This window comes from Symphalangus syndactylus, chromosome 17, assembly GCF_028878055.3.
Source record: "Symphalangus syndactylus isolate Jambi chromosome 17, NHGRI_mSymSyn1-v2.1_pri, whole genome shotgun sequence".
Taxonomy (NCBI): Eukaryota; Metazoa; Chordata; class Mammalia; order Primates; family Hylobatidae; genus Symphalangus; species Symphalangus syndactylus.
This window is the reverse complement of record NC_072439.2, coordinates 37368044-37383023: the sequence shown is the minus strand read 5'-3', so window position 1 is coordinate 37383023 and position 14980 is coordinate 37368044. Positions and strand designations below refer to the sequence as shown.

General features: G+C 39.9%; 1 protein-coding gene across 3 annotated transcripts; it reads left to right on the top strand.

Moving 5' to 3' along the window:
- The first annotated feature begins 932 nt into the window (after positions 1-932).
- Positions 933-13539, top strand: LOC129465674 (protein FRG1-like). 3 transcript variants are annotated; one of them, XM_055248044.1, is made up of 7 exons: positions 935-1185; positions 3339-3409; positions 4835-4920; positions 7088-7189; positions 10544-10635; positions 11610-11720; positions 13229-13539. In XM_055248044.1, the coding sequence occupies exons 1-7, from the start codon at positions 1124-1126 to the stop codon at positions 13263-13265; spliced, it is 561 nt and encodes a 186-aa protein (XP_055104019.1). In that variant the 5' UTR covers positions 935-1123; the 3' UTR covers positions 13266-13539. The 3 variants fall into 3 exon arrangements, with proteins under 3 accessions (XP_055104020.1, XP_063476202.1, XP_055104019.1); XM_055248045.2 differs by lacking the exon at positions 11610-11720 and having other exon boundaries at positions 933-1185; XM_063620132.1 differs by lacking the exon at positions 7088-7189 and having other exon boundaries at positions 934-1185.
- The last annotated feature ends 1441 nt before the right edge of the window (positions 13540-14980 follow it).

Below are 14980 nucleotides of genomic sequence, written 5' to 3'. Positions count from 1 at the left end.
GATGCCACCAGGGATCAGGAATTTAATAAGATCTTCGTGGATGCTTGGAACCCAACTGGTCTCTGTTTTCTACTTTAGGGAAAGAGCCACAGCTTCAGTGTGGTGGTTTTGGTGTCACATACGCGATTAATAATACCCACCGCTGCAGAGGAATCGCCGTGGACTACTCCTTGTTTCATCCCATGCTCTTGCGATTGATGCCTCTCAACTGTTTACTGATTTCATTCAAATTCCTCAGCGACCACAGGACCCCGACTTGCCTTCTCTATCCTGGTTCCCTCACTCTGCTTTACAGGCCTGGCCTGCTCGCTGCTCCTCACACCAGCGCTGCACAGCTCCCTCCATGCCTCTGCCCTGTTTCCTTCATCAGACAGGACTAGCCTCCTCCATCTCTGTCTGGCAAAAGCCTGCCCAGCGTTCAAGACCCTCCTCAGATGCCACCTCCACCATTAGGCTTCTCCTGACCCCTGAGCCTGTAACACGCGCCACCATAACTCTCCACCTCAGCCCACATTCCCACAGCACTCGCGATGTCCGTGGCCCTCAACATGGCGCTTCATTCTATTTTAGGGTATTCCTTGCTTGCTTCCTGCACACACAGTCGCACGAGGCACAGCCCCGAGTGACCCGCGCACGAGTGGCCCGCGCTTCCAGCCGCGCCGCCGCAGGCCAGCGAGGGCAGGCGGAGCCGCTTCCCGCCCCCACGGGGACCGTCGCCAGCCCGCAGCCCTAGCGGGAGGCGGTTCCACAGCGCGCCTGGAAGCCCCGCCACCGCCAGCACCGGCGCCTCCAGCGGGCTTTCCTCCCCTCGGGGAGGCGCGAATCCTTAGGGGCTCCTTGAGAGGGCGCCAGGGAGCCGCTGCTCGCGGACACCTTTCGGCCCTCTGCGGCCGCCGTACCCCCCCACCCCCCCCACCCCCCCCACCCCGGCAGAAACCCGGAAGTGGAACTCTCAGCCTTTCAGCCTTGGGCTGAAGACGGAGGCGGGTTCTGGAGAGACGTAGGCTGTCAGGGAGTGTTTGCTTCGCCTCCACTTCTGTTCCTCCCAGCCCTGATGCTGCTCCGGGTCACATACTCGGCCTAAGCCGGCTTCAGCCTCTCCAGGCAGAAGTCTCCCGGAGCCATGGCCGAGTACTCCTATGTGAAGTCTACCAAGCTCGTGCTCAAGGGAACCAAGGCGAAGAGGTGGGTCCTGCAGCTCGGGCGGGAGACTCCTCCATTCTTTTCGGATGCACTCCACCCCCGCGAGTCCAGTGGAAGCTGTGGCTCGGAGAGCCGGCTTCGTGGCCTCCCAGGCTTCGCCCTGGCCTCTGTCCGGGCTGGATGGAGGCCGGACCGCGGTTCCTGGCGCCTGTGCAGGGAGGGGCAACCTCCTGCGCGGACGACCGTGGAAACAGGGTAGACGGGCGTGTGACCGGTGACCCCATACCCACGAGTTTGGGTCCCCTGAGGCATCTCTCCAGGCCTCTGCCTGGTGGGTCTGCGTTAGTCTGATCTCGTAGTTCATGATAATAACTTCCTTTATTAGAGATTATTCTTTTCTCCATTGTCTCTTCCTAGAAAAATTATTGATTAATTTTTTCTAACCTAATATGTAGAGTGAAACCAGGATGAATCACACAGTGGTTGAGGTGTATATGGGCTTTGATAGGGATATGGACTCGAACCTGCACTCTGTCATTTACTGATTTTGTAATTTGTGGCAAGTTGGTTAATATGTCTGAACTTCCATTTACTCATTAAGAGATCAAATATCTTTGAATCTCCGTTTACACATTTATACTTTAAGACGATTTTTTATACTTTTAGAATACTGTGAGAATTAAATGAGAGAACATATATGCAGCAAATAAATTGAGCCAAATGTGAGGAGGAGGTCGTAGTGGTAATTTATTAGCTCTTTAGGAAAAAAATACCTGTGCACTCATATCCCCGCTTTTTTAACTGGCAGATTTGCCCGAGGTTGACCGTACACACAGATGTTGAGCATTTCCTCCTGGTCTCCGTGATAAACAGAGGTTTTGGTATTTTTAGGCGAGACGGAAAGAAAGTATCAAGGAGTGAGCTGAAGCCACTGGCCTTGAGAAACCTGTCTAGGAGTCTGGCCTCATGAAGATGCCAGAATAAATGACAGGTTTATCCTGAATAAATGTGAGATTTTTACCCTGTGAATTTCCTGTGAGGAGAGGAGAGTTATCTTCTGAAAACTTTCTGATGAAAATGCAGACAAGAGTGTCTTACGATTATCGTAATAATCATAATTAATGCTTATATAGCACTTTCAATGTGCCAAGAAATTGTTGTAGGTGCTTCGCACGTTAACTTTTTTCAAATCGCTCTTGGTTTTTTCCTTTTTTTATTAAGCTGTAATTCATAATTATAAAATTCACCCTTTTGTACAGTCAGTGGTTTTTAGTATACGTTCAAGAGATTCACCACTGTCTAGTTGCTCAGCATTTTCATCATCTCAGAAGGAAACGTCCCCCTACCCATTAGGGCAGTCACATCCCATCCTCCCCCTCTGCTAGTCCTTGGCAACCACTAATCCGCTGTCTATGTGAAATCGCCTATTCTGAATATTTCTTAAGAAAGAAATCATGCAACATGTGGCCTTTTGTATCTGGCTTCTTTCTCTTATAACATTCTTGAGGTTCATCATTGTTGTAGCACTTGTTCCTTTTATGGCTGCGTAGTATTCCACTGTATGGATGTAACATTTTTTTCATCCATTCATCAGTTGATGAACATTTGGGTTGTTTCCCTTTTTTGGCTATTGTGACTAATGCCAGTGTGAATATCCTTATGTAAGTATTTTTGTGGGCGTATGTTTTCATTTCCCTTGGGTATACATACCTAGGAGTAAAATTGCTGGGTCATGTGGTAACTCTTTAACTTTTTGAGGAACCCCATACTGTTTCCTGTAGATGCTGCACCATTTTACGTTTCCACCAGCAATGTGTGAAGGTACACATTACCTCTTAAACCTCACAATAGCCTTAAGAGTTAGGTTAAGTTATTATCCTAATTTTTTAAGTGGGGAATCTGATTCACAGAGAGATTCAGTACATTTTCCAAAAATCACAGAGCTAAGAAGCGAAAGAATCAGGATTTAAAATCTGGCAGTGTGGCTCTACAATCTGCTTTGAACTCTAACATAATATGTACAAAGCCTGAAGCAACTTCTCAGTACTGTATTTAAGAGGGCATAGCAATGTAAGTCTTCCTAAATCAATAATTTATAAATGAAACAGCTTAAAAGACTTCCAAGTTTCAATCTTACGATATTTATCATACAAATCAATATACCTAAACTCATCTATATAAATTATGTGCTGTAGTAAGAAGAAAAAGAGCAAAGATAAGAAGAGAAAAAGAGAAGAAGACGAAGAAACCCAGCTTGATATTGTTGGTGAGTCAGTTTTCAGTGTTCTCTTCTGAAAAAAAGTTAATGTTTCTTGAGATGTCATTGAAAATATTTTCCTAGTTAGAAATTTATGATATATTCATATTCATCTTAAAGTGCTTAAATATTACCTACAGTTATAAATTCCATTTATTCTTTAGCACAGTAGATGCCACTGATGCCTTTACTTCATTATCAGGAGAGAAAAATTATAACTCTCTGACTTAGTAGGCACCATTATACTGCTTAATAGCAGGAGATTCTGATACATAATTTTAAAGTCCTAATGTAAATGTTATTCAACCAAATATATTTTACAAGTTATTTTCTTTGCACATGTATGCATTTTAATTGTAGAAGTCAGTTGTCTCTTATTTTTATTTTTTTATTTTTTAATTTTTTATTAATTTTTTTTGCACACAAAGCAATAAATATTTTCTAAAAATACATACAAACAAAAAGATGCATGTCAAACATATTGGGAAGATTGCACATGGGAAGACGGGGAATAGAAATGGAGGGTGGGAATTAAAGAAAATAAATGAGAGAGGGACTTTGTATGGATCAATGATAATAACTCAATCCTCTATTTGACAAAGAAGAAGGAGAAGGAAGAGGAAGAAAAAGCAAGTGGGATAAAGGATCAGAAAGGGAGGAAAATAGAAAAAATTAGAGTATGACTCCAGGGTAGACCTGTTTTGTTGTCGCTGGGTTGGTCGGTTGGTTTGTCTGTTGTATTTTTCATATGTTTTGCCATGTTGGCCAGGGTGGTCTCGAACTCCTAGCCTCAAGTGATCAACCCGCCTCGGCCTCCCAGAGTGCTGGGACTACAGGCATGAGCCAGTACGTCCAGCCCCCACATTGCGTCTGGCCTCTGTGGTAGAACTCCCAGATGGGGCGGCCGGGCAGAGGTGCTCCCCACATCCCAGACGGGGCGGCTGGGCAGAGGCGCTCCTCACTTCCCAGACGGGGTGGCCGGGCAGAGATACTCCTCACTTCCTAGACCCTAGACGGGGTGGCGGCCCTGCAGAGGTGCTCCTCACTTCCCAGACAGGGCAGCTGGGCAGAGGGGCTCCTCACATCCCAGATGATGGGCGGCCAGGCAGAGGCGCTTCTCACTTCCCAGATGGGGTGGCCAGGCAGAGGGGCTCCTCAGTTCCCAGATGGGGCGGCCGGGCAGAGGTGCTCCTCACATCCCAGACAGGGCGGCTGGGCAGAGGCGCTCCTCACTTCCCAGATGGGGCGGCCGGGCAGAGACCCTCCTCACTTCTTCCCAGACTGGGTGGCCGGGCAGAGGCGCCCCTCAATTCTAACCAGGCGGGGTGGCCGGGCAGAGGTGCTCCTAACTTCCCAGACGGGGCAGCTGGGCAGAGGCACTCCTCACTTCCCAGATGGGGCGGCCAGGCAGAGATGCTCCTCACTTCTTCCCAGACTGGGTGGCCGGGCAGAGGCGCCCCTCACTTCTAACCAGGCGGGGCGGCCGGGCAGAGGCGCTTCTCACTCCAGTCTTTCAAAATGTAAGTGCTGTTATTGTTCATAAAAACTTCCTGTCAGTTTAACAGAAAGTCTGTAACAATCATAATATATTTAAAAAGAAAAAGTAGTATGCAATACTATAATACATTAAATTGGAATAAATCAATAAGAACATAGAGCCTTAAAGAGATCTCAAAATAGAGTGCAACAAAAATAGCATTAGTAGTTTTGCCCACAATTATTTCTGTATACCCTTAGTGCCTAGATATGGATCTCATTTCCATTAAAGAACCTGTCAATTTTAGGTCTCAGAGTAGGAAAACAGAATAGTTCCTAAGTATCTTCTTTGTAGCAGAAATCATGGATGCTTTCAGAAACATTCGAGACTGTCAGCGAACAGTGGAGCTTGCTAAGACCAAGTTGTGACAATTTGTGCATAAAATAAATAATAATAGTTCATTGAAGTAAATTATCTCTAAAAGACTTTCAGTTCATAAGCTTAAAATAGTGTACGAAAAGATAGTTTTAATATAAGAAGAAAAAAGATACATACTAATTCTTAATTTTAGTAAGTAGACAGTTGTAGTATATGGATGTTTTGTTAAATCTTTGTTGATACAGAATACATAGTTTCCTTTTTCTGTTTGTGTGAGAAGTAAAGATTCAACAAAAATATGTGAGTGCTAAACAGTCTTTAAAAAGTAGATAACTATATCAAAAACAGTAAGGACCAACGGGCAGCTTGCAGAACAAGCAAATAGAAGATAAGCTCAGCCTGATTAGCAGCTTTGGTAGTGTACACTAATGAATTGAAAATAGGAATTCAGAGTGTTTTCTAAGATGACAGATTAAACAAACATCCCCCCAGAAAGAGGTAATCACTTAGACTGATTTCTTCACCCCCTAGGATAAAATCTTAAGTCAGTGACTTGAAAACTATTTTGACCCAACCCATTGAGAAATGCATTTTTACATTGCAGCCCAGCACACACACATGTATAACTGAAGCAAGAGTTGTGCTTAACAATACTTATCCCTGTGTTATGCATCTTGATATTTCTTATTCTCTTTTACCCCTTCCTCTGTGTGTCTGTGTGTATGCCTTCCCCCACCCCCCATACCGTTCAGGAAACACTACATTGAAACACTACATTGATTTCATGACCCGCTAATGTGTTGCAACCCCTTTGAGATGATCCTACTAGTTATGATGAGATACTTGTAATAAAAGTTACACCAGTAGAAAAGGCCAATATATCCTAAGGCCTTAGATGATGACTTAGGTAGTACTAATAATACAACACTTTAGGAAAGTTCGTTTCATTTTATTTTTAGGAAGGACACTAAGTTTCAAAAATTTAAATTTAAATGAAAGAGGGTCTCAAAACTCTATTGCAAAAAGGACTCAGCTGAATAATCTGTGGCACAGGTTTAAATCATCTTGGACCACCCTGCCATGTTCCAGGGCTCACCAGGAGCCATCCAGATGAGAGACCACCCAGCCCTTGTGACCTTGACTAAGAAATTAAATCCATGTTATCAGCACTTTTTTAACTGGATGTGATATAAGGTTAACATATTTTGTAATCATTGTATTTATAAATATTTTGTCTAAATATTATGGTATTCCAAGTTTTCCAAAAGAATCAACCAAATACAAGTTATAAACATTATATTTGTTAAGGGAGTTAAGCTAACCAAGTTTATAACCCAGATTTAAATACACAAGAAAATCAGTCTTTAAAGTTTTGTTTAATAGAAAGTAGTGTAATATATCAAACATTAAAAAACTAAAAAGGTTTATGAATATTTTTACACACAAAAGTCCCTCAGACATTGATTCTTAAATTCAAAACACCAAAGGCATTGTATATACCTTTTCATGTTTTCTAATTGTGAAGAAAATAAATTTTACTTAAAATGCTAATATTTGAATAAAGTCCTACTAGGAAGATACAGTACAAATATTTATTGTGGTAATCATTGAATAGTAAAATGATAGGTGATTTTGGCTTTCTTTTCTATATGTTGTTGTATTATATTTTTCAGGTTTTTCTATAAGTTCTTTCCTTTGATTTTTAAATCAACGAGGAAAAATTAATCCAGTCTAAACACTTAATATTTCTTCTACAAGAAGTATCCTCATGGCTATTTTGTTATTCTACAAGAAGTATCCTCATGGCTATTTTGTTATTTTGTTTCACTTAGGGGAAAATGGCTTTATTGGCCTCAAATAGCTGCTTCATTAGATGCAATGAGGCAGGAGACATAGAAGCAAAAAGTAAAACAGCAGGAGAAGAAATGATCAAGGTAATGATATTTTATACAGATAACTCCATTCACACATGCGATGTGACTGTATCTCTTTAAAATGTTAAATGGACATTTATTGTCACTTTAAAGATTTAGTTAATAGCTTTTTGTAATGTGGTGTTTCAAATAGACTCATTTTTAATTATAAATCCCGTAGGTGATGGCTCATTTATACAATGTGGCAGAGAAATGAGTGCATCTAGGAGCTACCTTGCCATTATCTCCATGGATTAGTATCTTTTTCTGGTAGTTCCACATGCTCTCTTTAGGCTTTCATGTTCTTGTTTTCTTGTATTTTAAAATCTAATTTTTAAAATAGATAACATGTACACGTGGTCCAACATTTTCAAATAAAAACATGTGAAGACATAGGCCTCCCATGCGTCTTACTCACCTGTGTCCCAGCTCCTGTTCCCCTTTCCCTTTCTTTTTATAGCCTCCTAAAATTTCTTTATAAACATATGAATATATTTATAATTTTCAACTGTTTTACACTAAAGGTAGCCTCCTCTATAGTCTTCTAGACTTTGATTTTTCTTAAAACCGTATCTTGGAGAGTTTTCTACTATTAGTTTAAATGTAGAAAGTTTTTTCTTTTTCTTGCTTTTCCTCTCTTTCTGTTTTTTAACAGCCATATAATATTCCATTTTAGGGATGTACCTTAATTTATTTAGTCTCTTATAGATGGAAATTTAGGCTGTTGCCAGTCTTTTGCTCTTATAAACAGTGCTGCAGTTCATAACATTGAATATGCATCAATTTGTAGATGTGCGGGTGGACCTGAAGATAAATTTCCAGAAGGAGAATTACCATGTCAGGGGTATATGCATTTGTATTTATGTAATGCTTGAGCTTCTGTGATGATAGTCACTTATGAAACATAAAAAATCATAGCAGAACTTCTGGGGCCTTAGCCCTCACATTTTAAAAATATTTTTATTAATAGTACCAGTCTTCTTTGCATTAGGAGAAACATTAATCACATAAAACATGATTTTTATTTTATTTTTAAAATTTGTGTGTGTCACTAAGCTGGAAATAAAAGTTCCTTATTCCAGGCTAAATTCCCTCATCTGTAGTCAGATGCGTTATCCATTGCACCACTGGCCTGTGCCCACCCTAATCCTACTCTTTGTTTTACATCATTGTAAAAGTTACACAGACATCTTCATATCAAGGTGAAATTCTAAATAATACTGTTAATATAACCTAGATAAATCAAGTAGTTAATTGGAATTTGATGAAAACATTTAAGGCTTTTTTAGACTCACAAAAGCCACTGATCTTTAATTATAAACATATACCAAGATGTGTCTGAAGAATAAGTCCCCCCTTATTGACACTTAGTTTTTCTGTTTCTTGGCATTCTGTCCCAGTACTGAGCATCCTGAACCTTGCTTTATTTGTCTCTGTTGGGAATCACAGGTTGCATCCAGTCTGACCCAGATTTGCTCTGTAAGGCACTGTGGGGGCCGGAGTGGAAGGCTCTAAGAGGGGGGCAAATGCCTTTTCTAAAATGCCTTTCATTCTTATTAGAGCATGAAAATTTATGTTACATTTTTCTCTACTATCAGTGCAATTTAAAAGCATCTGTCAAATCTCTGTACGTGCTTCACGTTAGATTTCCGGTCATATGTTTGATTTTCTTTCTAGAATAGTCTTGATTTCAAATAATTTCAAACCTAAAGCTCAAACAATTTCAATCTAAAATGTAGGTATTTTCTTACAGAGAAGGGAAATGTTATATTTTTTCATTGCATGCACCCAGAACATGCGTTGTAGTCTTGAATTCCCATAATGCCCCTGTGAGGTGGATGTGAGCTCAGCATTACAGACAAGAAGACAGCCGTTGACCCTCCTTACATGTTCGTGGTTTTTGTCAGTCAGTTCATGGAAATCACAGTGATTTCAAGGTGTGGTAAGACAGGATGTGTACCCAGGCCCAGCTGACTCCAGAGGCCACTCTCAATATTTCGTAACACATTGCTTCTCAGGAAACAGGTCACTGGGGAAATGCAGATGGGTTTGTGACTTACATTTAATTTTATTTATATTTTATTGTATCATATTTAAATTATTTTGCATCTGGATATCACCACAAAAGTGTTATTGAAGGCAACAATTGCAAATATATGTGCAGTGCTTTGCACTTATACAAAGATACAAAGATACTTACACAAAGATTGCGTTTTTCACTATTTAAAGCAATTTTCAGACGAAATACAAAGTTTTCTGGGTCTCTTTGGCTAGTCAAGTACCTGGAAGCTCTGAACAGTGATTATTTAGGACTCTTTTCCTTTACCATTTAATTGCAGGCTCTCCTAATCTCTGTCAGCCCTTCACCTTTATGACCTTGCCTTATCTACCAGAACACAGCTCCCTCTTACTGAAGGTAGCCTTGTGTTACCTCTGTCAGCCCTTCACCTTTATGACCAGAACACAGCTCCCTCTTATTAAAGGTAGCATTGTGTTACCTCTGTCAGCCCCTCACCTTTATGACCAGAACACAGATCCCTCTTACTAAAGGTAGCATTGTATTACCTCTGTCAGCCCTTCACCTTTATGACCAGAACACAGATCCCTCTTACTAAAGGTAGCATTGTGTTACAGGCCCTAGCACGGAATATTTTCAGGTCTAGGACCCCTTTAATCAAAACTGTCACAAAGATGTCATTGGCACAAATACGTTATGTATCATCACTTTCTAAGCAGCCCTGGAACTGGACTCTGGCCACAGAGATCCCTTAGGAGACATGAGTCCTTACCATTGCCAATTGCCTGTTCTGTGGGTGATGCTAATTGTTGAATGCAGATCAATTAACTTATGACATGTGATAATAAACATCTATCCAAACTTAGGAGGATATAAGAAGCTAGTAAAAGAGGTGGGTTCCAATTAATTAAAAACAAGTTGTGTAATGCTAAAAGTTTTAATATTTTGGTAATAGTCTGTGCAACATAAAATAGCTATTAAGCTTTCAGTCTGATCAAATGAACACTTGTCTACTAGGGATAATTTGATCCTAGTGTATTCACTTGGAGGCCAAATTAAATTAGTTAATGATTGCTTTATTGCCTAGCAGGATCTGATGTGTAAAATGTTTCTGAAATAATTTTGTCTGTAGTGTTTCTGACACAAGGGCTTCGGAGGAAGCATGTGATAGCACTTACTCATATAGATTATATGTATGAAGTAAAAACACATAGCCAGAACCTTTTTCTGAATATAGTTGCTCAGTTAATTTTTTCTTCTGCATAAGAAATCATCTCAAATGTTCTTATGTGATACGTAAAGTGGGGAAGATGGAAGATAAACATATAACCCATTGGATTCTCTTTTCCAATATCTAGATTAGATCCTGTGCTGAAAGAGAAACCAAGAAAAAAGATGACATTCCAGAAGAAGACAAAGGAAGTGTAAAACAATGTGAAATCAATTATGTGTATGTATTCTTTTCCTTTTAGACCTACAGATTTGACAGTGAAGTGCTTCCCAAAGTGCTTTCAAAATAAATTATCTAATTAGCTGGGGATGGTGGTGTATGCCTATAGGCCCAGGTACTCGGGAGGCTGAGACAGGAAGATTGAGCCCAGGAGTTCAAGGCTGCAGTGAGCTCTGATCACCACTGCATTCCAGACTGGGTGGCAGAGCAAGACCCTGTCTGAAAAAATAAAACTGACAAGAAGATACAACACAATGTGTCCTCTAGGACAGAGCCCTGAGTTAAATGCTTTTCTTTTCTTGAGGCTTCAGTTTTCCTAATCGTCCTACCAGCTCTCAAAGCTAGTCACTCGGGTTAGTCAATCTCTCTATTGATTCATAGAATGGGTGTGATGCCAGTCAAAGGCTGTGCTATGGCCAAGACACAGGGGCCTCCAGCCAGTATGCCCTAATAGAAGTGGGGCCTTGTGCTACCCAGCCAATGAGTGGACCTCCTCGTGAGAGGTCACGAAGGTCATCTTTGTTGAAGAGCTCTAGCTTATTAAAAAAAAAAATACAATTAGACCTTTTTTTTTCTCCCTCAAGACGGAGTCTTGCTTTGTCCCCCAGACTGGAGTGCAGTGGCGCGATCTTGGCTCATCGCAACCTCTGCCTCCCAGGTTCATGTGATTCTCCTGCCTCAGCCTCCCGAGTAGCTGGGACTACAGGCACGCGCCACTATGCTTGGCTAATTTTTGTATTTTTGGTAAAGACAGGGTTTCACCATGTTGGCCAGGCTGTTCTCGAACTCCTGACCTCGAGTGATGCGCCTGCCTTGGCCTCCCAAAGTGCTGAGATTGCAGGCATGAGCCACTGTGCCTGGCCTACAATTAGACATTTTAAATAAGTGAAAAATTAACAGTATTTATAAATTTAATAGTAAATATGTATAATCAGAGTTTGAAGTATTTTTCAATGAAGACATTTTCTTTGCAGAAAGAAATTTCAGAGCTTCCAAGACCACAAACTTAAAATAAGTAAAGAAGACAGTGAAATTCTTAAAAAGGCTCAGAAAGATGGATTTTTGCATGAGATGCTTCTGGATAGGTAGCTATTTATTTTCTTATTTCCACTATTTTCAGTAGCCAATAGAAATGGCATGTAGAAAACCTACATTCTCTTAAATTACTGTAGTTTTCACATTTTTGTCTTTATTTCTAATTTATGAGTGTGGCAATATTACCTAGAGAGGACATCATAACTTTGGGAAAAGACTGTCAAGAAAGAATATCTAAAAATTATGACCGATTCTAAGTATATACTTTAAGAAATTCAGATTTGACTGTATCTACTTCATAAATTTATCATTATCTTTGTATAACTATTAGAACCAGAGTTAGAAGAAGTTTGGCTAATATAAAAATTATGTGGATTCTGTTAGAGTAGTTCAGGTTCCTTAAAATAAGAATAGATCAACTAAAAAACTAAGTATAAAAGCTAAACAAGTGAAATTGAAGCAGTTTTATTGTAAGATTTGGAAGAGTGCAGGGTGTTTATCATAGCACATTATTAATATTTATTACTCTTCCTAGGTAGACAAGTAATGTCCTAGATTTAGACATAGAAAAACAGGTAGAGACGTTTAGCTGTGGGTGTACAAGTATAAATCAATTAAGTGCCAGATTTTGATAATCACCGGCCACTCATTCAAGTCCTATGTTGCAAAGTTACTCTTTTTTGTTTGTTTTTTTGTTTTTTGTTTTTTGTTTTTTTTTTTTTTGAGACGGAGTCTCGCTCTGTCACCCAGGCTGGAGTGCAGTGGCGCGATCTCTGCTCACTGCAAGCTCCACCTCCTGGGTTCACGCCATTCTCCTGCCTCAGCCTCTCCCAGTAGCTGGGACTAAAGGCGCCTGCCACCACGCCTGGCTAATTTTTGTGTGTGTGTGTGTGTATTTTTAGTAGAGACGGGGTTTCACCATGATCTCGATCTCCTGACCTCGTGATCCGCCCACCTCGGCCTCCCAAAGTGCTGGGATTACAAGCGTGAGCCACCAGGCCCGGCCACAAAGTTACTCTTACCCTTTTTTTTATATTACTTGATAAAGACAATGTTTAATTGTATATTTCCTGTTAACTAGCTGGTAAAGTTCATACTTAAAGTCAGTAAATAATGTTAAGAATTTTTTCCAGCTGAGCAAATGCATATGTATCTAGTTGTAAGAAATCAAGAAGAGGATATAAAATATAATCAGGATGTGAACTCTAAAACGGAATAAGCTCTATGGCTTCTAACTTTTATCACTTGTAATAATACAGCATTCTCACCCTGTTAAATGGAAATTTAGAGCACCTTTAAATTCTGGAATAATTAAAATTGCTATTTGGATTGAACAAGCCCTTAGGCAACATTTATTGAATATTAGGAAATCACTTTTATAAGATTAGAAACCATTTTTTATCGAAACCAAATTTAAAAGTATACATATTTTAATATAAGCGTTGTGGTAATAATCAAAATTGAACTCAGTTTTAAAGCTTTTTATATTTAGTAGCAGTTGAATATATATGGCATGTTTTACATAGATTAATTTTATTATTTTTCTTTGTTTAAACAGGAGAGCCAAATTGAAAGCTGACAGATACTGCAAGTGACTGGGATTTTTGTTTCTGCCTTATCTTTTTGTGTTTTTTTCTGTGTTTGGTTTTTTGTCCTCGCGACAGTTGGCTGAGAATGATGGTTTCCAGCTGCATCCATGTCCCTACAAACGACACGAACTCATCCATTTTTATGGCTACGTAGTATTCCATGGTGTATATGTGCCATATTTTCTTAATCCAGTCTATCATTGATGGACACTTGGGTTGGTTCCAAGTCTTTGCTATTGTGACTAGTGCTGCAATAAACATATGTGTGCATGTGTCTTTATAGCTGCATGATTTATAATCCTTAGGGTATATACCCAGTAATGGGATGGCTGAGTCAAATGGTATTTCTAGTTCTAGATCCCTGAGGAATCACACACTGACTTCCACAATTTTTGAACTAGTTTACAGTTCCACTAACAGTATAAAAGTGTTCCTATTTCTCCACATCCTCTCCAGCACCTCTTGTTTCCTGACTTTTTCATGATCACCATTCTAACTGGTGTGAGATGGTATCTCACTGTGGTTTTTATTTGCATTTCTCTGATGGCCAGTGATGAGCATTTTTTCATGTGTCTGTTGGCTGCATAAGTGTCTTCTTTTGAGAAGTGTCTCTTCATATCCTTTGCTCACTTTTTGATAGGGTCGTTTGTTTTTTTCTTGCAAATTTGTTTGAGTTCATTGTAGATTCTGGATATTAGCCCTTTGTCAGGTGAGTAGATTGCAAAAATTTTCTCCCATTCTGTAGGTTGCCTGTTCATTCTGATGGTAGTTTCTTTTGCTGTGCAGATGCTCTTTAGTTTAATTAGATCCCATTTGTCAATTTTGGCTTTTGTTGCCGTTGCTTTTGGTGTTTTAGACATGAAGTCCTTGCCCATGCCTATGTCCTGAATGGTATTGCCTAGGTTTTCTTCTAGGGTTTTTATGGTTTTAGGTCTAACATTTAAGTCTTTAATCTATATTGGATTAATTTTTGTTTAAGGTGTAAGGAAGGGATCCAGTTTCAGCTTTCTACATATGGCTAGCCAGTTTTCCAAGCACCATTTATTAAATAGGGAATCCTTTCCCCATTTCTTGTTTTTTGTCAAGTTTGTCAAAGATCATATAGTTGTAGATATGTGGCATTATTTCTGATGGCTCTGTTCTGTTCTATTGGTCTATATCACTGTTTTGGTACCAGTATCATTCTGTTTTGGTTACTGTAGCATTGTAGTATAGTTTGAAGTCAGGTAGTGTCATGCCTCCAGCTTTATTCTTTTGACTTAGGATTAACTTGGCAATGTGGCCTCTTTTTTGGTTCCATATGAACTTTAAAGTAGTTTTTTCCAATTCTGTGAAGAAAGTCATTGGTAGCTTGATGGAGATGGCATTGAATCTATAAATTACCTTGGGCAGTATGGCCATTTTCACAATATTGATTCTTCTTACCCATGAGCATGGAATGTTCTTCCATTTGTTTGTATCCTCTTTTATTTCATTGAGCAGTGGTTTGTAGTTCTCCTTGAAGAGGTCCTTCACATCCCTTGTAAGTTGGATTCCTAGGTATTTTATCAACCAAAAAAAGTCCAGGACCAGATGGATTCACAGCCGAATTCTACCAGAGGTACAAGGAGGAGCTGGTACCATTCCTTCTGAAACTATTCCAATCAATAGAAAAAGAGGGAACCCTCCCTAACTCATTTTATGAGGCCAGCATTATCCTGATACCAAAGCCTGGCAGAGAC

Coding starts and splice junctions, on each gene's coding strand:
- LOC129465674 (XM_055248044.1), top strand. CDS start 1,124: ATGGCCGAGTACTCCTATGTGAAGTCTACCAAGCTCGTGCTCAAGGGA. Junction 7,190..10,543: donor CAGGAGAAGAAATGATCAAG/GTAATGATATTT, acceptor TCCAATATCTAG/ATTAGATCCTGTGCTGAAAG. Junction 11,721..13,228: donor CATGAGATGCTTCTGGATAG/GTAGCTATTTAT, acceptor TTGTTTAAACAG/GAGAGCCAAATTGAAAGCTG.